General features: G+C 39.1%; 3 protein-coding genes and 1 pseudogene across 4 annotated transcripts in view; all 4 read left to right on the forward strand.

The window, feature by feature from the left end:
• Positions 1-27168, forward strand: part of LOC144640205 (uncharacterized) — a 274821-nt gene that overhangs the window by 131338 nt on the left and 116315 nt on the right. The window lies entirely within an intron of this gene.
• LOC144640178 (flavin reductase (NADPH)-like) lies at positions 1965-13961 on the forward strand. Of its 2 annotated transcripts, XM_078499389.1 has the most exons (5): positions 1965-2135; positions 4267-4437; positions 5689-5891; positions 12195-12302; positions 12477-13961. In XM_078499389.1, exons 1-5 carry the CDS (start codon positions 1978-1980, stop codon positions 12662-12664), a joined length of 828 nt encoding a protein of 275 aa, XP_078355515.1. In that variant the 5' UTR covers positions 1965-1977; the 3' UTR covers positions 12665-13961. The 2 variants fall into 2 exon arrangements, with proteins under 2 accessions (XP_078355515.1, XP_078355516.1); XM_078499390.1 differs by having other exon boundaries at positions 12195-12610.
• LOC144640179 (uncharacterized protein C17orf113-like) lies at positions 6020-10228 on the forward strand. Its single transcript, XM_078499391.1, has 2 exons — positions 6020-6492; positions 7295-10228. Exons 1-2 carry the CDS (start codon positions 6420-6422, stop codon positions 9865-9867), a joined length of 2646 nt encoding a protein of 881 aa, XP_078355517.1. The 5' UTR covers positions 6020-6419; the 3' UTR covers positions 9868-10228.
• On the forward strand, positions 18172-22203 carry LOC144640188 (flavin reductase (NADPH)-like; annotated as a pseudogene).

Raw genomic sequence — 27168 nt, forward strand, 5'->3', positions numbered from 1 at the left:
ATGATTCTTGCAATCTTTTCTCGTTGCGCGTATATTGCTCTTTACAAACTAAAAGAATTCAGTTATTAGCACTATTGTTTTTGCTAAATAAACGATTATTAGTTTACTGTCTTCAAAGTGTTTATTTCAAAATATGGCTTACCGGCCTTAATCCCGCTAATAAAAATAAAAGTTTTCAACGCATAAGCAAGTAAAAATGAGAAGTTTTGTCTACATCCTGAGCTAACTGAGCTTAATATTTACTAAATAATTGTTTGCTGTCCTTTGCAAAACCACGAGTTTGTCTTTAAACAAGAGCGTAAACGATATTCTGGATGTGGAACAAAGAACTCTTTTAAAGGTATCTTTATCAGCCCAGATAAGAAAAGAAACCGAATGATTTTATTCAAGAAGCGATACGGTTGCAAAACAGTCCACCATAAGAGCCTTAAATCCGTGATGTATTACGTCAATCTGTTTAAGTCAAAACACTCCGCGCGCAAAAGTGTGCCACGCGCTATTCTTTCTTACCAATACCGGTCATTTGAAGGCGAGAAGACGAGTGTGTTGTAATTGTCCGGTCACTAATTGAGGAGCAAGATATCTTATAATGTTTATTAAAAATAAAACTAAACATCTGATATGTGTATAGTAATGTGAGCATACGCGAGTCTGCGACTTTCGATAGCCTAATTTCTAGTCTATAACTTCTGTCCAAATTATTGAAGCGCATCTGAATATATTAACCGTCTAATTGTTTGTTGTCCTTTGAGAAATCGTGTTTGCGAGTTTGAACAAAGGCATAGCTTCTGTACTTTCAAATACATTTAGACGCACTGCACTGCCGAAAACTGTCTTTCAAAATCGCGAGTTGCGGTTCCCTTATACTATGTGTGGTTGTTAATTCTTCAATGCAAAACCTATTTTAGCACATGTGAATTACCGACATTTGTCCAGGACAGTGCTCCAAAGCGGTAAAAAGGTATTGGAATTTGTTGATGCGTGGTTTACTTAACGCTTGAAGAAAATGGAACGCACTTTTAAAGGTATGAAAAGATTTGTTTAATCAGCACAGAGAAAAAAGAAATGGAAATATACTGATCCGCTCATTGTAGGCGCAATTCTTTGTCGTTTGTAAAAGCGTTTGATTCGATTTCGGTTTGTCGCTGTTTACTCTTCAGCTGAAATTGATAAGTTCAACTAACATGGAAATGTATTGGACTCTTTCGACAGTGAGAAAGTTTTCTTATGATATTCTAAAAAGGCTTTTACATTAAATATTTCAAGTAGACACAACTTATGGTTGTATCGTCTTAATTTATAAAGCGCTGCATAAAAATGCCAAGAAAAATTCCTGTTGAAGGCATATGTCATGTCGTGTAGGTATATGAAAGGGGTACTGTTTTCCAATAAAAGGTATACGAAACTGGTACTTTTTCTATCAAAATGGTATATAAAAGGGTAAAGGGTTGGACCTCCGGGCGGAGCCTCCCCGTATAAAACTTTTTCAAGTACCCCCCCCCCCGGGGGGGGAGCTACTTTACACGTTAGATCAGTTTGTTCTAAATCTTGTACCTGGACATCAGAAATACTGCGACCCGTGGATTTGAAATGGACCACAGGAAACCCAGGAGTGTTGTTGCGCACCTCGCAAACTGAATGTTCGCTAAAACGACTCAGGACTAAATAAGACTAATAAGTCTTCGTTCTGTTTCACCAATAAAATGAAGTGGGGAATTGCCGGCAGAAAACGCAGTAAAAAAGATTATTGGAATGGCAGGTGATATGAATATGGTCACGAATGGCCATTAAGTCAAGCGACAAAGGTTTGTTTCGAACGTCTGTTTTGGAACAGTTTTGCTTCATCAATCAAAGGGCGTGAAAAAGAAAATCACTAAATGACTGACGATTGACGGGCAGTTTCTCTTTGGTGCCCAGCCTTTCCCGAAATGTGACAGTTCTCTGACCCAGTCCCACCTCAACTATTTCATATCCAACATGGCGGCGGCACCGGGAGACAGCAGTCCTTCCAAAAAGCTCAAACTTGTTGTGTTTGGAGCTACAGGTCGGACAGGAAACGAGGTGGTAAAACAAGCACTGGAAAAAGGACATCATGTGACGGCTGTAGTGAGAACGCCTGAGAAACTGACAACTCAGTGAGTGATCATTTAGTTTCACTAAACCTCACGCAGTGAGCTAGCGGCCTGCAAGAGCATTTGGGTTTTTCGTCTCCTGAAACCTGGAAATGCCTTTGCATGCTAGCGTACAGCTAAACTTGAGTGTGTTCAAAATCAGTCAAAGTAATAAGTTCGGTTCAATGCCTCCAAAAGAAAGCGACTGTAACCAGTCAAGCTTGTCTTATCAAGGGTGTAAAATAACTTTTTATCAAGAAGCCACCTGCTCCTAAATATTTTAAACGGCGTTGACAAAACCTGAATCGGATCGGATCGCGGATGGGATCACGGATCGTATCACAGATCGGATCACGGACCGGATCATGAAAAATAAAAAAATAATAAAAATAAAATAAAAAATACAATAAAATAAATAAATAGATATAAACAAATAAATAAACAAATAAATGGTTGTTAGTTATCGGATGAACGTGGAATGGCGTAACAAGAATCGGCGTAACAAGATTTTTTCTGTTTTTTTTTTTTCTTTTTTTAATTGCTTTATTAATTTATTGCTATGAACTTAATTAAAATAACAAATTATCACTTTCTAGACCTGCACACAGCGGTATCTGGAACCTATTATATTTTTTCTTTATTTCACACACAACTGAGGCCACAATGTCGTTTACGACTTATATGATCTCTGGACTTCTGATTACGTAGAACTGGGCAAAGAAACAAACAAACAAACAGTAAATGTATCCCACAAAAAAGGGCACCCACATCTTCTTAATCTTCTTATAATTAATCCTTCGAGGTCGATCTAGAGCCAGGCTTTGAGGATTTCAAGGAGAAGCTATAAACGTGACTGCACAGTGTGACTGCCCTTCGGACATCCTTGCCCCTATCGAGACAATGAAACGTACAAAGCCGAACAATTCAACGGAGCCGTTGGAAAATAAAAAGAAGGGCCTGAAAAGTTACCGATTGCGTAAGAAAAAGAAAGAAAGAAAATGAAAATCCCACAACAAGATATATTTTCAGCTGGTCACCCATCCAAGTACTTACCCCGCGCAACAGGGCTTAACTTCGGCGATCAGACGCAAACCAATGCTTTCCTTGTGGTATCAGTGTCAGATGAGACAGAAGGTTATAAGAGAGGGTTATAAAAGTAATGCCTGGTTAATATAGATCTTTTGGAAAATTTGGCACTTTCCTGCTAAAACCTGGTCGTAACCTTTATTAGCTGATTTACGTGCTCTTTCTGATACCATATGGAAAGCAACGGTTCTTGTCCAATCGCTGAAGTTAAGCCCTGTTGGGCAGGCTTAGTACTTGGATGGGTGACCAACTGAAAATACCCCGAGTTAGTGGGCTTTTTTTATGTTCTTTCTTTCTTTTTTTATGAAATCAGTAATTTAACAGGCCCTTCAATTTTTTCCCAACAGCTCCGTTGACTTCTTCGGCTTTGTACGTTTCATTGTCTCGATTGGGGCAAGAAAATTCATATACTACGCCGTTCTATACTAGTTAACAACTATTTATTTGTTTATTTATTTTTATTTATTTATTTTATTTATTTATTTTTTTTTTATTTTACCGGTATTTTTTTTATTTTTTTTTATTTTATTTTTTTATTTTGTTTTAATTCATTTTCTATTTATTTTTATTTTTTATTTATTTTTTTTTTATTTTTCGTGATCCAGTCCGTGATCCGATCCGCGATCCGATCCGATCCTGTCCGATCCGATCCAGGTTTTGTCAACATCGTATTTTAAAGCAGTAGCCAATTCCAAAAAGTTGGTCGTCATTTTAATTAGAAAAAAAAAACAAATTTACCCTGTCTTTGTATTAAATAGACCCTCCTATCCAAAACTATTTTTATTTTTTTTAAATAAATATATTGCTTTTATTTTTTTAAATATTTTTTTTTTGTAAGCTTAAATAAACAAAAAAATAATAATTCCTCGCTCAGTTTAAATTTAAGTTACCTCACTTGTAAAGAGCTGGATATTTTGCCGTTACCGTTTGTAGAACTTAATGTGTTCATAAAGTTCTCTTTAACATTTCTTGGATACCTATTTTATTTCATTCTGTGTTACAAGAAATGAACAACAGTGAATGGCAGACATTCACTCTTATTCTTATTTCAACATTCTCATTTCAACAGACATGAGAATTTAGTGTTAGTGAAGGGAGATGCTTGTGACGTGGAGAGTTTTGCTGCTGCTCTTGATGGAAAAGATGCTGTGCTGTCCAGTTTAGGAGTTTATGCAAACATTTTTAATCCAACCACTTTCTACTCGGAGTCCATGAATGCCATCACAGAGGCAATGAGTAGGTGAGCAATGTGTTTAACTTGGTTTTTAGCCAGATGGCTCATTGAGTATCCTGTGTAGATGTCTAATTTTTGAAGAACATTATTATACAAGTACTACTTCACATCTTGATTGTTGAATTACATAGCTTGAGAGTTATTATTAAGTACCGTATTTACTCGAATAAGCACCGCGGCGCTTATTAAATTTTTCCCGCTTATTCGAGGGCGGTGCTTATTTGAGGGAGGTGCTTATTTAAAATTTGGATGCCACAAAGAATCTAATCTTTTACAGTAATTGAAAAGAGTGTCTTTTGATTGACAGTTTTTGTCTCTTGCTGAAGAGAGAAGTACCGCTAGCTGTCCTGGCAAAGCTCGCGACCTTCACATCATTTACAGAACTACATATTGTTAGAATGTTGGATAGAAAACCTAATGGGCGAGCGGTAAAACAATCACTTTGAACTGCAAAACATCGTTTTTGATGGAAAGAAACGTCCAAGATTGTTTTAGAGTTGCTTTGTAGTGCTGTTTTAAGTTAAACGGAATTCCTCGAATAAACACCGCATCGGGACTGTGGTGCTTATTCGGGGGCAGCGCTTATTAACTTTTTTGTCCCAAACGCGGCACTTATTCGAAAGCGGCGCCTATTCGGGGGCGGCGCTTATTTGAGTAAATACGGTAAGTAGAATTGAAAACTTTTAAATAAATATGCAAATGGAAACTGCTGAAAATACAACAAAGATACTTAAAATTTGCAAAATGTTTTTAAGGGAGCGTGCCCCAGACCATGTAAGGAGGGTGGTGTCTTGAGCCCCACATGACAGTAAGAGTTTGAGTGCCACCACTTACAAATCCTGGCTAAAAGCATGTGCTAAAGTTAAACAAATGTTAAAATTGTGAATTTGTCTCTAGTGTCCAAGCATTCTTTTCTTGGACCACCATTGGCGACATTGCTCTGCTCAAACTGGAGTTATTTTTTTATCTCTGTTGAAAATTTTAGGGTTGTTGTGCAAATCTGAAAACCATAAACACATTTGTTATACTTCCATTGGAAGATATTTTGGCTCCATCGCAGTCAATTTGTTTTGTAACTGTGCCCTGCAGATTGAGCTGTCAGGTCATTTGATGGTTTTGTACAAAAAACGTTTCATGTCCAAGTTAAATCAAAGTGTTCACAGTTTTCTTATTTGTGCTGTCTGTAACTCTATGTTCTGAAAGTAAAAAAAAAATACCTCACTCAGTATTTTATTATTTTATTACTTCCTCACTTAGGCACAAAATCACTCGGCTAGTGACTGTAACATCATGGTGTACCCAGCCAGGGCCAAACAATTACTGGTTTCTAGAATGGGTAATAAAGCCACTGTTTCTTAATGGAGTGATCAAGGATATGGCAACCATGGAAAAAATGCTGGAAAGAAGTGACCCACAGGCATTGAATTACACTATTGTTAGGCCTTGTCGGCTACTAGTGGGTATGTAGACCCGCTGTCACATTCTAATCCCCAGAGCTTCGTGTCTCTCTTAGCCGGCTGAGCCTGGAGCACGAGAAACAAGTGGCCCTAGGATCTTTGGACACATGACAAATCAAATCATGTGGCCCCACAGCAGGGGTTTTATTAGAAGCCGGGACCCGGGTACCGGCACCCGTCTACTCTAAGTACAGTACCCGCCTTCGCGAAAATGAGGTCTCAAGTAGACAAATACAAGATCTATCAAAAGTCAGACTAACCGAAACATCTTTTCACCATTCTCCTACATTGATAGCAGAGTCTAACCAGGAATTGCATCACAGTCCTTTTTCATGTAAATTAATATTCTTGTGTCCGGATTACCGAGGGTTTCCTCAAGCAAAGTAATAAATTTCAAAGTTTGATCGCATCGCGTTCCTTCGCGAAACGCATCGCCTACGATATCAAAGTAGTAACCAGGACCTCTCTTGCAAGCTGTTGCATAACATTTGCACGTGACATTTCACACGACTGAAAAGCACATGGTTTAAAATGGCCGCAACAAATAAAAGATCTGCTCAAGGCGTCCTTGACAATTTCTTCGTCGTTTCAAAGAAGTCAAAAGGTGAGTGATTAATACTTCACAAGTCTTTTTTTCAATATAATAAACTTGCACTGGCGTATATAAATAAAGTGTACGTTCATTTGCATGTCAAAACAGTCAGTGAACCGGAACGACCTTTGAATACAAACAATAATCGAAATCGCCGTTCTTGAAAACTTTCGTTCGCCACCGATTTCGCCGCTTTTTCTTACTTCCCGACTATCAGGCCTCTGTGTCTTTGAGGATGCATACAAATATAAATAATCAAAGACCGGCTCTTCTTCGCTTATTGTGGGATCCCTGAGAACTTGCAATCGCGCTGAGTTGTATGATTCGATTTAATACTTACACTTTAAAAACAATATTGTTAATTACATTACCTAATAAGCTTATCTAACATAAAACAGCGTGAGAGCGTGTGGCGCGGATGTTGTCCGTGGAACATTGAAGATTGCCGTCAGCTTTTTGACAAAGGAGCTGGTTGAAATTTTGAAGAAAAATGTACAGATTCTTTGCACTGTTCCAAGCGCTTAATTTTGCTCTCGCCTCAATTTTCGCGCGGCCGGAATCTTTCGCTCGCGCTCGACACAGCACTTCGCTCGCACGGGAACGCTTGCTACGCAGGCTAGGTTTTTTACTGAAGATAAACCTCGTGTACACATACAATTTCTGTGCTTTTCCAGCAACTCATAAAACAAACCACACAAAAACCACTACAAAAAGGGAAATGTAATTCTGCAATGGAAATCCACCAAAAACGTGAACTCAGCACATGTGATAAGGTAAGGCCTATACATTGTAATATTGGTCATTTCTTTGGCAGACAATTCAACCATGCCTTCGGTACAAGAGGCAACTGGAGAGGCAGAAACGCAGTCTTCACATGAAGCATTCTCAGATACCTCACAGCAAGTAGAAATGCAGTCATCTAATGAAGCAGTCTCAGATACCTCACAGCGAGTAGAAAAATCTCGCGGGGCAAATGTTTCTAAAGCAATAGCAGATGACGTTATGTTATTAGAGATAGAGAAGTGTGGACTTTCTAACCTGCACAACTACTATGAGTGCAAACAGAAATGCTGCAAAGTTTTCTCAGAAGAAGAAGAGGCCAGGCAGAAGAAGCTGAAGAAGAGACGTTTTCACCACAGCTGGGTTGAAGAAAGAGAACTAGCCTATGATAACACCACAGGCATTTGGTGGCTTCTTTTCTCAGAAAACCAAGGCATGTTTTGTTTTCTTTGCTGCAAACATAAAACTTTGAACACTCAGAACAATGCTGCAGTATTCAGCAATGCACCCAGCACAAGATACAGGAAAGAGGCCATCAGAGAACATTCTTTAACCAAAATGCATGAAGCTGCTGTGGAAGCTGAAATGAATCAGAGGGTGTCAATGTTTCATCAACAGTATGAAGAAAAGAAAGCAGTTCGCAATGATGTTTTGTACAATGCTTTTGCAGCCTTGTACTGGTTAGCGAAGGAGGCAGTTGCCAATGTTAAGTTTTTCTCTTTGCTTAATCTGTTCCGTGCTGTTGGTCTAGACAAAATGCAACATTTTAGCTACAAATCTCCCGCTGCAGTGAGAGAAATGTTCTTGACCAGTGGACAAGTGGTCAAGAACATGTTAGTGGAAGAAATTAAGAAAGCAGGGTCTTTTGGCCTTCTAATTGACGAAGTGACAGACATTGCTGTTACTGAGCAGTTAGTCACATTCGTGCAGTTTTGGAACAGTACTTCTGGTGGCACAGACATTAACTTTCTTAGTGCTAATGATCTGCTTGTTGAGTCTGATTCTGCAAATGCAGAAACCATAACAAACACTCTTGTAAAGGAGTTAAATCAGTGTGACTTATCAGTTGGAAAGCTCAATGGCCTTTGCTCGGATGGAGCATCAGTGATGACCGGAAAAACCAGTGGGGTAGCCACCAGACTCAAAGAGTTAAACAAACACCTTGTCAGCATTCACTGCATCTGCCATAAACTGTCACTTGCTTGCTGTGACACTAATGACGAGATCGCATACATGCAAGAAGTTGAGAGATGGCTTTTCCAGGTCTGGAAATATTTTGAAAATTCCCCCAAACGACTTGCAGCATATCTGAAGACCCAACTTTCTGTTAAAAAGCTGCAAGAGCCTTCTAAAGAGGCTAAAGATAAGTGCGTCCGTAGACTTGCTAAGGCTACTCGCACAAGGTGGCTCTCTCTTGGCAAGGCTGTAGAGGGTGTACATAAGGATTACATACCCCTCATGCTTACACTAAGGCAACTTGACCAGAAAGATGCTCAAGCATCAGGTCTTCGTGGAAAAATGTACAAAGTGAAATTCATTGGGGTGGTAACAGTCATGCATCACGTTCTTCCTGTTCTCAACAGGCTTAGCTGTACCTTCCAGGAAGGAAAGATTTCCTTCTCCCATATAAAGCCAGCAATTCAGAAGTGTATTGACGATCTTGACAACATTGTCCAGACGGGAGTACCAGTCACCGAGTTTCTTAGAGATCTATCACCTGGAGGCAGACTGGAACAAGCTGATCTCACTGCTTCTGATGGAGATAAGCTGTTTCTCACCAATTTCCTGGTGAAATATGTCAATTCACTAAAAAGAAGCTTAAACAGCAGATTTCCCGCCCTTCCCCTCCTGTCTGCTTTTAGCATATTCGACCCTGCACTAGTTCCAGAAAGAGGCCAGCCAGGATTTAGGGATTATGGCAGTGCATCAGTGAAACTTCTGGCTGAGCAGTTCTTTGATGAAGACAGCGACAAAAGGCAGCTGATGGATGAGTGGCAGGTATTCAAGTACAACTTGGCAAAATGGAAGAATGAGCTGCCTGAGGAAGTTAGAAAGCCCCCTGGTGGGAGCAAACCTACAGTCACTTCAACTGATTGGTGCCTCCAGAAGCTAATGTTCATGAAGGACCTGGTTCCATTTAATCTTCCACTAGTTGCAAAGGTGGCAGAGGCAGTGATTTCTCTTCCAGTCTCAAATGCATGGCCGGAAAGGGGTGCCAGTTCTTTAAAACTGATGAAGACAAGGCTTCGAAGTAGAATGAAGAATGACATGCTCAACGCCCTACTACACATTCTCATTAATGGTCCTAAAGTGGGAAGTAAAGAATTTGAAGAGGTGATTGATGCTTCTGTTAGAGCTTGGTTATCTGCTAAACCACGGCGAAAGTGTCCTCCAAAGTTTGTCAGCACACCAGTGGCCACCAGTTCAGGTGATATAAGTGAGAATGTTGTAACTGTGCAGGATGCTGGTGTACAGACAGAGGCTGACAGTGTCATGCCAAGTCAGCTGTCAATTGCAGAGCAAGTTGATGCCACTTCCAAAGCATTGGAGCTGCCTGCAGATGACGGGGATGATTCAGATTATGGCTCAGATTTCGATGACTTTTAGTTCAGTTTTTTTGACCTGACACTGTTTATTTGTAAACAAAGTAAACATTATAAGCCAATGAGTTAGATGTGATATAGTCATTCATGTTATGAATTTAGTAAATTCCCTGAGTCTGCAAATAGTTACGATATTGTTTTTCACAAAGTCACTTAAATTTAGTAAATTCTCTAAGGCTGTGAACAGTTCCAGTAGTGTTTAATAAAGTCACAATGCTTGTCAATTTTACTAAATTCTCTAAGCCAAAAGGCTGTGAACAGTTCCAGTAGTGTTTAATGAGGTCACAATGATTGTCAATTTAATAAATTCTCTAAGGTTGTGGACAGTTACAGTAATGAGTATTGTTTTTCATTAAGTCACTATGTGCTAGTGGGTAAAAGCTCCATAAATTTTTCACAATTTGTGTTTGCAAAATGAGGATGTAGAATGTTAAATTTCCACCTCAGAATGCTGGAAAATGCATTTCCGAGAGTCTAATTTTAAAAATTTTCTGGGGGGGCATGCCCCCAGACCCCCCTAGCGGCTCGGGCCTTCGGCCCTCGTGTAGGTGGGGTGCCCGCTTACTCTATCAAAAGAACCCTCCTACTTCAAAACTTAATGAAACCCCTGCCACAGCCACTTGTTTTTTTTCGCCCCAGGCTCAGCCATGGCCAGCTAAGAGGGACAATCAGCTCTGGGGACAAAAATGCTGCTGTCAGTGCTTTCAATAAGACCCAGCACCTGCAATGAGATGTTTCCAGCTGCTTGTATTGCTCTTTGACGGGTGCTGCACAAGGACAGCAGCAACTATTTCAAAAAAGCTGCGAACCTGCGATTAGCCTTTTTACTCGTGAATGTAATAAAACGAGTATGGTTATGGAAAGTGATATGCAAATTTTCACTCGGTCGGTCGGTCGATGGGCTGTTAACTTTCATTTATGAATAATAATTTATGCATTAAATTATGGGCTGTTAACTTTAATTTATGAATAATAATTTATGCATTAAATTATAAATTGATTTTCCTTGTTTTTTTTTTAAACTTTTTGTTTCACACTTCTGAGGTTTGAACCGGCGACCCCTAACATCAACTATGGTTTTGAAGACCAAATCCCTAACCGCTCGGCCACTTGGGCGAACTAATTATTTGGGTTGAAAATTAGCATATAGGTTTCTTTGTGTTGTTCTTGCCCGCTGACCGATACCGTAGGTTCAAAGTTTAATGGCCTGTATGTATAAAAGCTTCTTCGAATGGCTCGATTTATAGCTCTTAAGAATTTCACATGACAAATAGAAGAAATAATCTTAGAGAAAATATGAAAATCTTCGAAGCACTGAACTGATATTCCGTGTTTTGATGGAATTTATTAGATTTTCCAGGCACAAACGGTGGACTGCGACTCTGTTGGGTATTAAAAGGTTGATTTCAGGACAATTGTATGAATAAAGTCCAATTTTAGCAGTCTCTGAATGTTTTATAGTTCCAAGCGTATTGTATGATAATCAATAGTCATGATACGTAAATAATTTATCGTTAAAAAGCTCGCCAAACTGACGAATTTTGTTGCCTTTTAATAATATACTGTATAGTACTTGATTTGCATCTCTAATAGATTCATAAAAAAAGGAGAAAGAAAAAAAGACGTCGTATAAAATTGTAAAAAAGATTGTCGTAAAAAAAAAAAAAATTAATCGTCCCCGCTGAGAATCGAACCCGGGCCGCCGGACTGGAGGGCCAACGCATTACCACTACACAACGCATAAGCAAGCTTACACTTTATGGTAGACATTAGTGTTATATAACAAAGGCTTTTGAATGGATTACCCTCGTCCGCTGTAAACACAAGGAACCAACGTGATCATATCTCCCTTCAAACAACTTCTATACTAACATGCCGCTCACAAAAGGACATAATCATTTCATAGCTCTACACCAATACATTTAGTATTCTCATTCACGAGTGGGCTTACAAAGCGCCTTTGATTTATTGCCATTTCAGTGGTATGCAAACTCTAAAAATTCAATCCTCAACAAATGGTGTACACTTTTTGCTGCCGTCAATCGTCTAGCGGACCTCTCGGGAAACAGAAGTTTACTTCAACTGGGTCAAAAGGTCACGTCCTTCAGTTGTGATTGGTAGATTTTGATCCATTTTGTTTGTTTCTGTTTTTCATGGCTTGTTTGCTGTCGTCATAATTATGATTCATTTGGCTGCAGCGAAAACGCAATCATTAGTTGAATTTTGAACTTCACAAGTCACATATTACTGAAAACCACAATAAATAGAAAGCTTGACTGTGTAGAGAAAGTGGGCTTCTTAAGAGACTGACATGACTTGCAACTTTTTCAGGTGAACAGACCGGAAACTATAAGGTTGAAGAAGGGCAATGTAACACTGGAACAACAAACAAGATCACATGTGCAGATGTGGCAGAATGTATGCTGAAGACTCTAGAAAGTAATGAGTATGACAGAAAAGGAATTGCAATTGCTGGATTGTGAAAATGTCCAAGAAAAAAAACTACAGAACTTTATGTTTGTAGAAAAAAAATATATCAAGATAGGATTTAGAGTATTTGATTACTGATCCATTTAGGTTAATAACTAATTTTAGATTTGATATATTTTGTAGATTGCTATGGGAAGACAATAACGGAAATATTATTGGCTAGCATGAAAGGCGTGCAATCCATAAAAAAAAAACATAACAGCTGTACACAGCCCTTTACATGTATAACTTCAGCATCAGTGCCTTTGATGCTAGTCAATACTATTATTTTTATACAAAACATTGAAACACAGTCCAGCTGGTTAATATGAAACACTTACTATCCAGTAGATAATATATGTAAAATCAGAAGCATATCACCTAGGTGATATGCTTCTGATAAGGTATACATGTATGTTGTGGTTTAATTTCAGTTATCTTTGGTTTAAAATCTTTCAAACCAGTTTGATTTTATGATAATAAACAGTGCTCGACACTAACGCTAGTACACTAGCCCAGGACTAGTAAAATTTAATGCTTGGCTAGGGAAGTTTTTTTCCCAGAAACCTTCATCAGGATCTAGTTTCCATAGCTTGAGTAATTTAAACCAGAGCGCTTAACCTGACGCCATCTTGGAAAAGACCCTCTGTCCTCGCTTCCATGACACCCAAAATGGACCTGGGAGAGAGCCATAATAAGTCGGCCATCTTGGGGTTTTCGCGCGAGCGACCACGCGAGCATGATTTCAAGCTTTTGTAACACTTTACCTACAAGAAAACCGCCTTCAAGGGCCGATAATCGTGAGCCAGATTTACATTGTTCACCAGAGGACCACACACAGCATGAAGAGAAAAAGAAGTGTGATCCACGGTCAAGAAATTCTTAACCGAGTTGGATGATAGCATCGTTGCTATCAGTGAAGGAAAGATGTACTTGTGTGGACTAAAACAAATATAGTGCTAAGAGATTAGCTGATTCAAACTTGACTGTTTTTATTTTTTTTAAAGGGGGGGGGGGGGGGTGGGGTGGGGCTAGTGACTTGTCCTTATGGGCTAGTGATTATTTGTACCTACTAGCCAATTGCCTAGTATCCAAAAAAGTTAGTGTCGAGCACTGATAAACATAGACAATGAAAAATAAAAATCAAACTGGTTTGAAAAATTTTAAACCAAATATAAAATATACTTAATATAAAGGCAGTGTCATATGTCCTTTCGCAGCCTTCTCACGATCGCGCACTCTTTTAAATGCGCTACAAAACGTAAACAGACGCCTGCTACGCAGGCTATAATTATGACGAGTAAAAATAATGATTATCTTAAGATCTTACAAAAAGTCAAAGTCCAGTTTCCTTTTCTATTGTTGTTTGGGGCTTCAACAAGCTCAGTTAGTTATATTTTGTTATTTCAATATGGACATTTCCAAATCGTAGCTAGTTACAGCATAGTATCACAAGACGGCAGGACAAAACTTTCTGACTGCTTAGCTATTAGGCTGAGTTAATAAAACTTTTATTACTAAAGTGAATTTGGAATATTTTTAAACATTTGCAGAAAAATATATATTTTTAATTTATTCACTGAAAGGGGATAATTATAAAAACAGGTGCATGTATGAAATAAATTTCACTTTAAAAAATCTGTTTCATTAATTGGGCTATCGGACACTAGGTATCTACCGGTGTGCAACAAATACAGACTGCAGTCTGGCTGACTGGTATTCCGGTTAGCTTGAATAGCGCCCCGCCTAACCTAAGAAAAGGTCCCGGTTCTAGTAGCCTAAATAACGCTCCAGCTAGCCTGTTGACGATTAGCTCTCAATAATGGTAATGATAATACGATATGGACTTAACAATTTCTACAAGTCTGCTGGGCTGAATTTGTCGCACACCAGTTATCGAGGGTCTAACATAGGGTTGGCGGGATGCGGGATGAGACTTTTTTCGCTGCCGGGATACGGGATGAAAGTAACTTTTGAGGCGAAATGCGGGATTGTAAGGGTCGGCGAGAAGCAGGAAGTTGGTTATTCATGACGGGACGCGGGAATAATTGTTTTCAATGTTGTTGTTTTTTTTGTTGTTTTTTTTCGGGCGGGAAACGGGATAATGGAAGACGGTCGAAACAACACGGGCAACACACGATAACTCACGTTTTTTCTGGCTTTTTTGATCCTTATCAGTTAATTATTTCGCTGTCGAACTACTGTCTATATAAACACCGAAGATTTGTCAAAGTTTTCTATAGCTGCCTCGTCCCCAGGTGCCGGTCGGCCGGTCGGTTAACGCGGTAACGCGGAAAAACAGGAAGCGCGGGGGTCGATGGTTGCCTCCGTGCACGACCAAGGAGGAGGACGCCTGGGGACGAGGCAGTTTCTATAGAATTCTAAAAGGAAAGTCATGTTAGCGTTTTTACGCTTTAATCTAATCGGCTTAATTAAACTGAAATCGAATGACTGGATTCGTTTAGTTCTCCCGTGCAAATATAGTATACGCGGCCCCCCGTGACTAGCATAGTTAACGAGTTATCTAACGTCCAGGTCAAAGTATACGGTCCTGAACGGGCAGAGATCTAGCTACAGCCTTGTGGCATCCGGCGTTCCACAAGGCAGTGTTCTGGGGCCCACGTTGTTCGTCCTGTATACAAGCGACCTCGTGGAGTCTGTACAGTCAGCCGCCGTGTACATGTACGCAGACGACACTACTCTTTACTGTATTGGAAACAGTATAGAGGAAGTCTCAGCTGCCCTTAATCAATCACTTAAAGAATTATACGCCTGGTGTACTGTATGCTTATCCGCAAAGGATCTATCACTGGCCCCCTTCCTCCGATACTGCTAATAGAAAACTGCCGACTCCTGGGCGTTGACATAGATCACAAACTTGAGTTGGTCTCCACAGGTCAATAACCTTAAGAGGAACTTTGCAGATGAACTAAGCCTCATTAAGAATGGTAGGTCTTTACCTAAGCAAGTTCTTTTAAAGTTATACGACATAATCGTAATCCCGTCATTCACGTATGGTATAACCGTCTGGTGGGACATGAGTCGTCAAGACGACTTTGACGCACTTGAAAGGTTGCACTGCAGAGCGGCAAGGATCATTTTTAACCTACCAAAAGACATGCCATCTACTGAAATCCTTGACCGCGCTAAATGGGTCACTTTAAGAAATACATACAAACTTTCGATTCTGAAAAAAAAAAACATCTTTTAACTCCTTCATCATTTAATGACAATTCCATGAAACTTTCAACTTCTTACAGAAGGGCAGTGCTCTGGAACTTTTTACCGCGAGTGCCACGAAGCAATATCCCTTAGGAGTTTAATGAAAATGATCAACAAGGAACATAATTTAAAATACCCATTTTAACAATCCCTATTGTAAGAGTTCTTAGTGTTTTTTATCTTTTTGTCCTTGTAACAATTTAGTAATTTAAATCATTTTTAGCGATAAGTAAAGCGTTTTTACCTTAATATAGTTTAATGCCTTTATCTAATAGTATTAATGTTTTATTTACACACGACCCCACAATCTATGTAGCTTTTTTTACCCCATCGTATCTAAATAAAGGTTTTGATTGATTGATTGATTGATTGATTGATTGATTGATTGATTGATTGATTGATAATCGAACAAAGACCAAAAAAAAGTGTAAGAGAGAGTAATTGAGCGAGCAATTGCCGATGTACGTATACAATTTTCTGAAAATGTGCCATGCATACTCGGAATATGCTATTAAGGTTGTCCCACAATTTCAGATTTTGTTAAGCACTACAGTGAAATTAACCAGGCATAACTAATCGATGAACAATGACATCAATTGGTAATCAATGAGTAATCGATGGGTAATTATAATCAGTTGATTAGTCATTGATTATTGGCGATGATCAATAAGTAATCGATGAGTAATCGAAGCCCAAAAATTTTGTGGCCTATCGATTACTCATCGATGACATCGATTACTCATTGATGTAATTGATTACCTATTGATGTTATTGATTACTCATCGATGACCCATCGATTACTCATCAACTATCATACTGCACACAAAATAATAATAATAATAATAATAATAATAATAATAATAATAATAATCATCATCATCATCATTTGTATTCCTTGCTTTCTTGTACCATTTTTTGTGATTTTTTTCTCTATGTTGGTCATATTTTGCTTTATAACTGGCATTCTTGTTGACGAAATTACACCCTCACAAAAGGTCAAATAACCTTTCGGCATATCAAGACGTGAAGGGCTAAGCACAAATACAGATGATATTTCAATATTTCACTTTACCCAACTCTTTATTTAATAACAAAACAATTGAACAGGAAAACCAACCAGTCTGGAAACCCGGGGGGGGGGGGGTACTCTAAAAAGTTTTATACGGGGAGGCTCCCCCCCCCCAAGTTCTAACCCCTTACCCTTTTATATACCATTTTTGACAGAAATTGTAACCCTTTCGTATACCTTTAACTGAAAAAGGTACCCCTTTCATATACCTAAGAGTATGGCGTGGACTTAAAATAGGACGTGTTCTTGTCATTTTTAGGTAGCGGTTAATAAATTATAATAAAACAGCCATAAATTGCTTCTGTTCGAAATATTTTAATTAAAGGCCCTTTTAAATAGCCAAATGACAGATTTCCATACCCTTTCATATACTTAAACTCGTGAAATCCCTACCCTTTTATATACCTGAAGCCGGAAAAAGGTAACCCTTTCGGGCGGAGCCTCCCCGTATAGGCCATTATAGGGAGTACCCCCCCCCCCCCTTCGGGTCTGGAAATGAAACTAACAAGTACGAAGACAAGAATCGACTACGTGGTTATAGATTTTGGTCGGTGGATGTTTGTCAGCAAAGTAAAACTGCTTCGGCTTAGGGAGACAGCCATCATAAGCACTTACATTACGTACCGGAACAGCTGCAAGCACTTTTACTTTCTGTACTTTTTTCACGTGTTACCATGATATTGTTAGATTGTTATAGCGTGTTATACAAGTTATACGTACTTTTACAAGTTCCGGTTTACAACCACGAGACTATATCGATGAGTAATCAATTCAATCAATGCAATGACTAATCGATGCAATCGATGACCAAACATTTTGTGGCCTATCGATTTGTCATCGATTACTCATTGATCATCGGCAATAATCAATGACTAATCAACTGATTACCCATCGATTACTCATTGATTACTCATTGATTTCATTGATGTCATTGATGTCATCGATTAGTTATGCCTGGAATTAAGAAAAGTTGTAAGCCCGGGGGGGGGACTCGCATATGAAAGTGACGGGGATGCTCGTCGTCTCGCTTAGGGGTGTAAATTTCGGATTTTTGGTCTCGCTTAGGGTGTTCCGGAAAAACGCCAATATTTTTAGCCAAAATGGTCTCGTTTAGGGTTACACACGAAAAAATATACAAATATAAATTCTATTCTTAGTTTTTTTGTATCTTTTAGGGGTCAAGAAAAGCTTGAGCCACACCCAGATTGGTCTCTTTTAGGGGTTCTTTTCAAAATTTCCGACGAGCATCCCCGTCCGTTTCATATAGGAGTCCCCCCCCCCCCCCCGGGGTTGTAAGGTAATTTTTCCACGAGGTCAGGGTCCAGGAGATGGTCCACCATGGGATGGATCCATATTTTTACACCTGGTTCGTCGTATGGACGAACACAGAGCAACATGGTAAGTAGTAAACAACAAACAACAGAACAATCAAACAAACAAACAAACAAACAGGCAGACAGAGAACTCAATAGGTCCATTTGCTAAGGAGTGGGCCTGGGTAAGGGTTTTATATAATTCAAACCCAGGCCTGTCGCATAATTAAGCAAAATGGCGGCCGAAAGTGCAGATTCGAGAGCGTTAAAACTGGTTGTATTTGGGGGCACCGGGGGGACGGGAAAGGAGGTAGTAACACAAGCACTAGAGCAAGGCTACCTTGTAACAGCCGTGGTGAGAACACCGGAGAAAGTCGAAAAACGGTACGTTTATTTAAGTACAAGTTTTACAGCGAAATTCACTGATCGTTCAGACTGCAAATATTGAACTGATTGCTGATTCAAAACCAGTTAATGAAAAATAATTTCGATCAATGCTGCTATAGTTCATTGTGACGTGTTTTTTTTAAGCTGGTTTTAAACCCTCACCCCCCAGATATAAGACCTCCTGTTTATTGGCCCATCCAAAACCCCTTACGAAGTAGTATAAACCCAGGGCTTATAAGTGGAATTTTATGTATCTCCAAGAAAGTCTTATTAGGGCTGACTTACATGTACCTTATGCCCGTCTTGCATTATTTTGGCATCTGTGTGTTCCTGCAGAAGCTATATTTAGACAAGTTGCACTTTCTGGCGTTACCAGTAAATTGCTTCCACTTAAGGAAAACTTACGCTAGTGAACCAGTGAGTCAACATTCTGCACATGTAGCCAGTTTATGTTAAGTCATGATGGGTATTTATAGGTTTGATAAACACAACAATAACAAGATCAGAACTGGTATGCTTAATCTTACTTGTTAAAGTGTGTTACAAGTGGTTGATTTCCACAGACCATCCATTGAAAATTGAAAATTGCTCTAAACACTGCTCATTGCGCGAGCTTCGGATACCTGTGCTCTAAAAATAAAAGAATTTGATAACAGTGGAACTTCAAGTAAATTCTATCACACTTTTTTTATTTTCTTTTAGGCATCCCAATTTAGAATTGGTTAAAGGTGATGCTTGTGATGTGGAGAGTTTCATTGCTGCTTTAAAGGGAAAGGATGCCGTAATTTCTTGTTTAGGAGTTGTCGCAAGTATTTTTAATCCTACAACTTTCTACTCTGAGTCAATTTTTGCTATACTGGAAGGAATGAAAAGGTAATTTTAAGAATACAATTATATCTACATTTTTGTTCTGTGGGCCTGAATTGCAGAACTCATTCACGTGAATAATTAATGTGAATGAGTTCTGCAATTCAGGCCCACACTTGATAATCTAAACGGTTTTTGTGAGTTCCTTGTGATCTGGATAATAGAGGTTTGGCCTTGCATTTCTAATACATGACTAAGAATAATAAGAAAATTGTTAAAGGCTATAGAGCACTTATTAGCAAGCATTTTTTTAGTTAGTGCTTGTAATGACTGGCCACAAGGGAAATCTTGATTAAGATTTGTTTTTCCTCATTTAGCTGTTTCCTTGGCTCTGTTTTGGAAAAACTTGATGTCCAGAAAAAGAAAATGTCAGTAGCATTTCTTTTTTAAGCGATGGCGTGACATCGCTTTTATGCCATCGAACGATCGGTTCCTTTTGTCTGTTTGGCCCGATCGAACAGAAAATCAAGTTTAACTTAACAAGAAATCGCTGCGTAAACACAAAAGCAAAATACTTCCGTGCAGTTAGAATGGAACACTACAATGTATAAACGAAAGAGACAAATTATATATGATGGGGTCTATTAGATTTAGTTGACAGAAATTTCTAATTCTTATAATACAAAGGGACACTGTGAGCAAGAGACCATTTGACCTTTCTCGCAGTTTAAAAGCTTGCTCGCGCGTATCGTATGTCGTTTATCCGTGATATCACACTACAGTATAACGCAATATTTGTTGAGACAACATAAGGAAATCTAAAAAAAGTATAAAAATATAAAATAAAATATTACTGTTGTTCAATTGAGAAAATCTACGAAGAAAATATATTATTTGCATCCTTGGTCTGTGAATTCATAACAGCCATACAATTACTAACAAGCTTCTTATGTTTAAAAATGTACGCTGCAGTTGGATAACAGTTTTTTTCACACACAATGTGTCAGCTACTTTTATTTACTTTAAGTTTTTCCTCGAAATTATGTAAGACCCCTTGTGAAACGCCATCGCTTCTGCGTGCATCGCGTGCCATTTATTTCTTTTTGCCCCTGCATCATTAAAATCAGCAAGAGTTCACTAACACCTTTGTGTGCCACAGGATGAAGTTGTAATGTAACTACAGTCCAAAAATTTGATCATTGACTTTTATGCTTAAGGCTAAATGTCTTAAAATAATGTACAATTAAACTCATCGCCAATAGATGACTTGTGGGGATGCCACAAAAACCAGTTTGGGGGCCTTTGCTGTTAGTGCTGAACATTTAAACTTAAATAAATTAACAAAATTACAGGTGTGGTGTAAAAAGACTTGTAACTATGACAGCATAGTGCACGCAGCCAGGCCCAAACAATTCATGGCTGGTGGATTGGATTATTAACCCGCTGTTTCTCAATGGTATGATTAAAGACATGGCTACCATGGAGAAGATGCTGGAGAGTACTGATCCTCAAGTATTGAGCTACACCATAGTTAGACCTTGTGGATTAATCAATGGTAAGTCGATCGCGCGCAAGCTTCAACTTATGGGTAAAATGATTTTTATGAGGGGTGAAGGCTTATTTTTGGTGGTGGTGGTGTTGGAAGCAACAATGACAATGGTGATGGGTGGCCCATAAAAGGATACCACTTGGTCAAACTCTCTAAACATATTTAGGACATAAAACAGCAAATGAGTTCAATGAACATTCACAGTGGTTAAACACAATTATGTATCAGTCTAATAATATATTAAATAAATTTAGCCAAGCCTAAAAGCGGAGCTCCCTGGTTATTTACTTCGCCCTTTTCGAGAATCCGACCGATAACAGCCTGCGATCCAATGTAAAACATTACTTGGTCAGAGGTAAATTTAAAAAAAAAATTCGACCTCGATGAGTTCTACATGTGAGCCCGCGATATGGTCATTGGATGCTGGTCAGCAGATACCTTGTTTTGACAGCTGTCAATTGACCATGACATGGATGTCCAATATCAAAGATGTAAGCTGACGTTAGCCATAACCTTAAACCTATTTCTGGAGTATGGCCACCATGTCGGGGCGACGTCGTCGTCGCTTGAGCGCACGCGCCCGCGAACCATGCTGCTAGCCATGATGACCATGAAAAACCAAAAGCATGGATCTGTTAATTTTCTGTGGGAATGGGCTCTGCTCTACGGCCCTTCGGGCCGTTGGGAGCTCCGCTAAAATTCAAAAAAAGCTCTCTGTTAAATCTGTATGGAGTGAGGCTGAGTTATGGCTCAAACGGTTGCAACATTCCAATCCAACATCGCGGAGGGAACATTTTGGAACCGTTTCATTACCTACCCTTTTGGACTGATGTTAAAAGATGTTGAGCAAAAGTTTGCTTCTAAGTCCAATCCCCTCGTACGACATGTTCCAAAATTTGAAACAACGCGTGGAATAGTTAACTTGTTGCAATTGCCAAACAAGGCCGAACATTGCTTATCGAGTGTCGGGTCAAATTACTGGGACTTATATTCACAAGGGGACCGACTCTTCTTTGTAGGTGAACGGACAGGAAACTATAAAGTCGAGGAAGGACAATGTAACACTGGTACCAAGTTTATGATGACACGCGCGGATGTTGCAGAGTTCATGCTAAAGGTTTTGGATAGTGACGTGTACGATCGGAGAGGATTTGCAATAGGTGGATTATAAGATATTCCTGTCTCTCTGTGAGAGTATCTGCCTTCTGTTTGTAAGGCGAGGAGTACACATATACAAACATGACAGGGCGGATCCAGGGGTGGGGGGGGGGAGGGACTGGGTGCCTAGCCAACCCACTTGATCCACAAGAAAAATTTAAATAAACACGGTGTAAACATTGTTGATATTGTTAGCTCAGACAAAGTTAAACTATTTTATACCATCCACTCCCCCATAAAAAGCCTGGGGCTAAAATAAAATAGAAAAAAACTATTTGTAAACAGCCCCCCCCCCCCCCCTCCCCTTGAAAAATCCTGGATCCGCCTCTGCATGAACTTTTTTGAAGTGCCAAAAATGTATAAACAGTAAGATAAAAAAATTTGTAAAATAGAAAAAGAATTGATTCAAGCATGAGATACATGATAACAAAATGGGCTATATGTAAAGATAAAATTAAAAATTTCGACAAGCGTGCGTTGCATTTGCATGTTTCGTTTATCATGTCCATAACACTTACCTTACGTATAGCCTTTTTAAAGGGCTGTATGTTCAGGTTTTCGGCGTAGTTCATTGTTTAGGGACCAAAGTATCATACACTGTGTTTTCCATATTTAACGGAATTTTATACTAGGAATGGGAAAATCGTCGCTGTGTAAGTGGTAATTCTTAGGTTGCTTATATGGTTAGGTGCTAATTATATATATAATGAGTTGCTAACCTTAAACATCAATATAAATATGTAATGAAGATGAAGTGTTCAACATGACACGAGCATGGGAGCATGAGTCCCCGGCGGGAATCGAACCCATGGCCTCCCAGATACCGGTTGGGCGCTCTAACCAACTGACTTTTGTGAGCTGGGCCATTTACTAGGTTGACAAGTGACACGCGTCCTGCATACTGCTCGGGTAAGCAATGTCGAAATCATCAAGTTTGTTGTAAATAACAGTAAATCATCGAGTTTGTAATAAATATTAATAAAGGTGGTAAATTTTGAGCTCGGTAATAAATAATGAAGATGAAATGTGTCTGTGTATGTCTTGTAAACGTCTTTTCGCTAACCTTGGTAGTCATGTCGTGCCATGCATGCTATTCCACAGCCCCGTACCAATTATTTAAAGAAAAGCTTCTCTTAAAAAGAGGAGCTGAGTTGTAGAACAGCCTATCCCATGATCTACGATCTGTGGTGACTTTACAAGATTTTAAACGTAAACTACGTCACCGCAACTTCGAATGAGTTCTGTACACGGCATCCTTGAAAAGCAGTTTAGTGTGTAATTAGATGTAATTCTGTAATTATAAGTTAGTTTAGTTAGGTAGATAGATCTTCATGCTGTTTATTTTTATACTGTATGCGGAACGATTTTAAACCGTGTTTAAATAAAGTTATCTTATCTTAATCATTTTTTTTTATACTTAACTTTCTCCTTATTGTAAACTGATCGCAGAGAGCCCCCTCTTGTACCCTTTCTATTCGTAGTGTATATACTAGTTATGCAACGCTTTCGAGTGGTATACTATGGAATATCCCACGAGTCACTTGTATTTTCTCGGTATACACACGAGCCTTTAGGCGAGTGTGTATACAAGAAAATACAAGTGACAAGTGGGATATTCCATAGTTTACCACGAGAAAGTGTTGTGTAACTATTTTACACCATGCCATAGAAAATTCCCTTACTAAATTTCATCGAGAGTAAGATCGCAGCGAACGATGGGAAGGTTGTGTTGAATACCGTCGAATATACAACGGCTTTTCTGTATTATGATTGGCTGTATTTTCTATGGCATGGTATAAATGGTAATACGTGAGATCATGGAGAATTGCTTATTCGTTTAGTGTGAGCTTAGCCGTTTCGCAAATTATTCCACCATACAGGTATTTCTTACAACATGTCTACAAGAAATCAGGGAGAATTGCTGATTTGTATAGTGTGAGTTCAGCGTTTTCACAAATTATTCCACCATACAGGTATTTCTTACAACATGCCTACAAGAGACACCATCTGTACTTATGTCAAAGATCTTCGGGATATATTAGAGTACGTGTAAACAGCACCCGAAGACCTCGCGACTCTTACCGAGATTATACGAACACCTGCGATAGACTTCAGTGTTACTTAGCAGCGTGCAACGTTTGTCGAAATTAAAATCGTGGCATCAGTCCATTCACCGATTTTGGCCAAGTAAAAACCCAAGTGTGTAGAGGGGGCATCGGCTAATGTTGGTTGGAAGTCGTAATTGAGGAAATAATGAAAGTTAGTACTATTTAACAATTAGAATATGAGCTCGAAAATTCTATGAGTTAATAAGTGATGAGACCGCGGGCTTTCAAAACGCCATTATTTCGGATCTTCCCATAAACCTTTTTCGCTTGTTAAATTCTACGGAATACAGAGCACTTTACGGGAGATAATGTAAAGGATATTTCGGAAGAAAATTCTGTCTCGCTGGCTTTTCCTCGCCTTATCACCACGCAACAAATTTTCTCTTGGGACTCCCCTCCCCTTCCCCAAGGCCCTAGAGCCTATGCAGCCGGGGGAAGGGAGGTCGTGCGCTTACGTCAGAACCAAAATTTTTCAGTTTGGTGGGTTTTTACCAATATTTCTTAGGTATAGGGCTCCGCTCGCTCGCGCCGAATCCGCCCGCGCGAGCAACGCATAACTGCTACAATCCATATCATAATTTGTTAGAACAGTTGAGCCGAAGTTCAACTTCAGCTGTTCAATCATGCATGCCCTCTACCTGTCCAGGGCCGTAACCAGACCTTTGGCACAGACGAGGCAAGATCTTGTTAGGAGGTTCTGGGGGCATGGCCTCCAAGAAATATAGAGGACTAGGAGCTCTGATACTCTTTTGTAACACTTTTTATAAGGTATTTCTTAAAAAAAAATCAATCTTGTTCAACTAGTGATTATTTTCTTCCCAGCTAAACATATTTTGTTTTAAAATTTGGGTTAAAATCAAGACGAGGCAAGTGCCTCGTCAGCCTCTTGCTAGTTACGGCCCTGACCTGTCTCAATGTTGCCATAGAAATATTTTTTATCGCGGTAGCAACCAACTACTGATGCCATTTTGACTTTTTTCAACATTGAGGTGGAAGTGGGAGTACTGTATCTATAATAAGGACGCGGATTGCAACATAAAAAAACCCCGCAGACGTGCCGTGAGAGCTAAAGACACATTCAATTGTCACTGAGCTAAGCTCATGTCTAAAGTTACTAGCTTTAGTCCAAAGGTTGGAGCCTAAAATATCGTAACAAACATGTGTCTATAATCTTCAATTGTGTTTTTTATTATCGAGTTCAGTATTATTCTTGCGACATTTTTGCTGAGACGAGAGAGAATTTTACATGACTTAGCAAATATTATAGACCCTATGCAAAAATGGTTGTCATTCATTTCTGTTGTTTGGTCAAGTTTCTTAAAACGCTGATAGTGGCGCTTTAATATATATGAAATATTATGCTATTCTGAGAAGTTTCAGTGTTTTGGGTTAAATGGCTGCAAAGTTATGACTCATTCAAATTTAAGAGATTTGTATGGAAAAAGTCACTCTGGCCTGCTTAGCCTCGTTTTCATGTTTTTGGCAATATAAATACCCCTGTAACTTCCCAGTAGATGAAAGTATAGCCTTTAAACTTCATACACTGATTTACCTTGACTTTATCTTTGAGCTAGAGTAATTTAATTTTGTTGAGAAATGATTTTTCTGGGAGCTGAAAATTAACAGCCGCCATATTTGCATTGGGTCTATACCGACTTTAATTGGGATTGAGAACTTGTTACAAAAAGAAGAGAACCAGCTAAAAAAGAAGTAAGAGCAATTTTCTGCAGACGTGAGTCGTCGCACGAAGATTAACCTTGTCGGAATCAAGAACGTGTTAAAAAGAACAGCTTTACGTAATAATCAGTTTAGCTTTGTTTCAGTCATTTATGACATTGCCGATACTGTGATACTTTTTTAGAAGTTTATTTTTCAAGCGATTATAAATTGTATATTTTTAACATGGCCTTTTTATAGACCCAGTTGCTTTTTATAGAAAATTTTAAGAAGACAAAAAAGGGCCGATATAACTATATCTTATTCTACTTCCGTATTTTCCTGACGACACTGTTTCTTCCCCCTATTCGCGTAGATCTTTTTCAAGTTCAGTTGTTTTAACCTAAGCTTTTGTGTGGGTGACATCGCGCAACCCGTGCAACAGCGGTCGTGTTTAATTTTGGGGCTTACGAATTAGTGTAAATCCATTATCCTGCCAAATGAACTTAAGCTGCACAATCTTGGCTTCTTAACGAAGGATTTATATCGTATCCTGTTAGGCTTATTCGGATATTTTCGGGACGTGACTTGAGTATGCCCCTCTATCTTAAGCTGCACTAGAAGTTTCTTTACAATATACCGGGCCTTGAAGGCAATCTCGTTATAACTTCCTGAGGGCTGTGAAGATCGAAAAATAAAAATAGCCGACACCACTTGGTGACACCTTATGCATTGCTTGTACTAAAGTAATTATTAAAAAAAACAACCAGTGGAGTTTTCTAGCGTTTTTCATAGCCTATCTATAACTGTCGTTTTAGATGCGTAGAATTCGTCGATCAAGATTTGCGTGGTTGTAGAAAAGCGAAAAAGGTAGGGATTGTTTGGCGCTTCTCGGCTTTGTCCCTTGGAGAGAAGGCATGGACCGCGTTTTGTATTCGAGAGATTATCCCCTAAAATGTATCTATTTCTGCAACTTTGGCAGGATCGCATCTAGTTATACAGATAAACGTGCTTCAAAGAAAAACAGATTATCCAAAGAGCCAGACAGGTCACGCCCTAATCCCATTCCGTGTCGTGAATTCTAACTAACATCGTCCGTACGCTCACAAGTGTTCCGTCTTGTAGACCTCTTGATCTCAGCCTGTATTTAAGTAACCACACTAAATAATATTTCCTAGCAAAGCAGAATAATCCGCCATTAAGCATTTTTAGCGCCTTTTTCCGTACTCTTGACTCTTAACCCTGGAAAAGGTTTCCTGAAAGTTTTTGTCCTCTTTGTTGTGTTTTCTTTTTTTTTCTTAATCTTCACGCAAAGTAATTTGCGGTCTATTGTGAGACCACCCACCGAGTTCTGTAGAAAACTTTAGATCGAATCTAATCTGAGATCATGCCCTCCCTCCCTACTTTTTCCTACTTTTTCCCTCTCTCATCTTTGCAAGGGAAAAAACGCCTGATCGCAGGTTAGATCGAATCGTTCAGTGTAGACTAATTGTCTTCTAGTACGAGTGTTATCATTGCGCAATATTACGCTGACGAGATGGCTTTGATGTATTTTAAGTGGTCGGTT

The sequence above is a fragment of the Oculina patagonica genome, unplaced genomic scaffold (assembly GCF_052425735.1).
Source record: "Oculina patagonica isolate OP01 unplaced genomic scaffold, crgOcupat unplaced2, whole genome shotgun sequence".
Lineage (NCBI taxonomy): Eukaryota > Metazoa > Cnidaria > Anthozoa > Scleractinia > Oculinidae > Oculina > Oculina patagonica.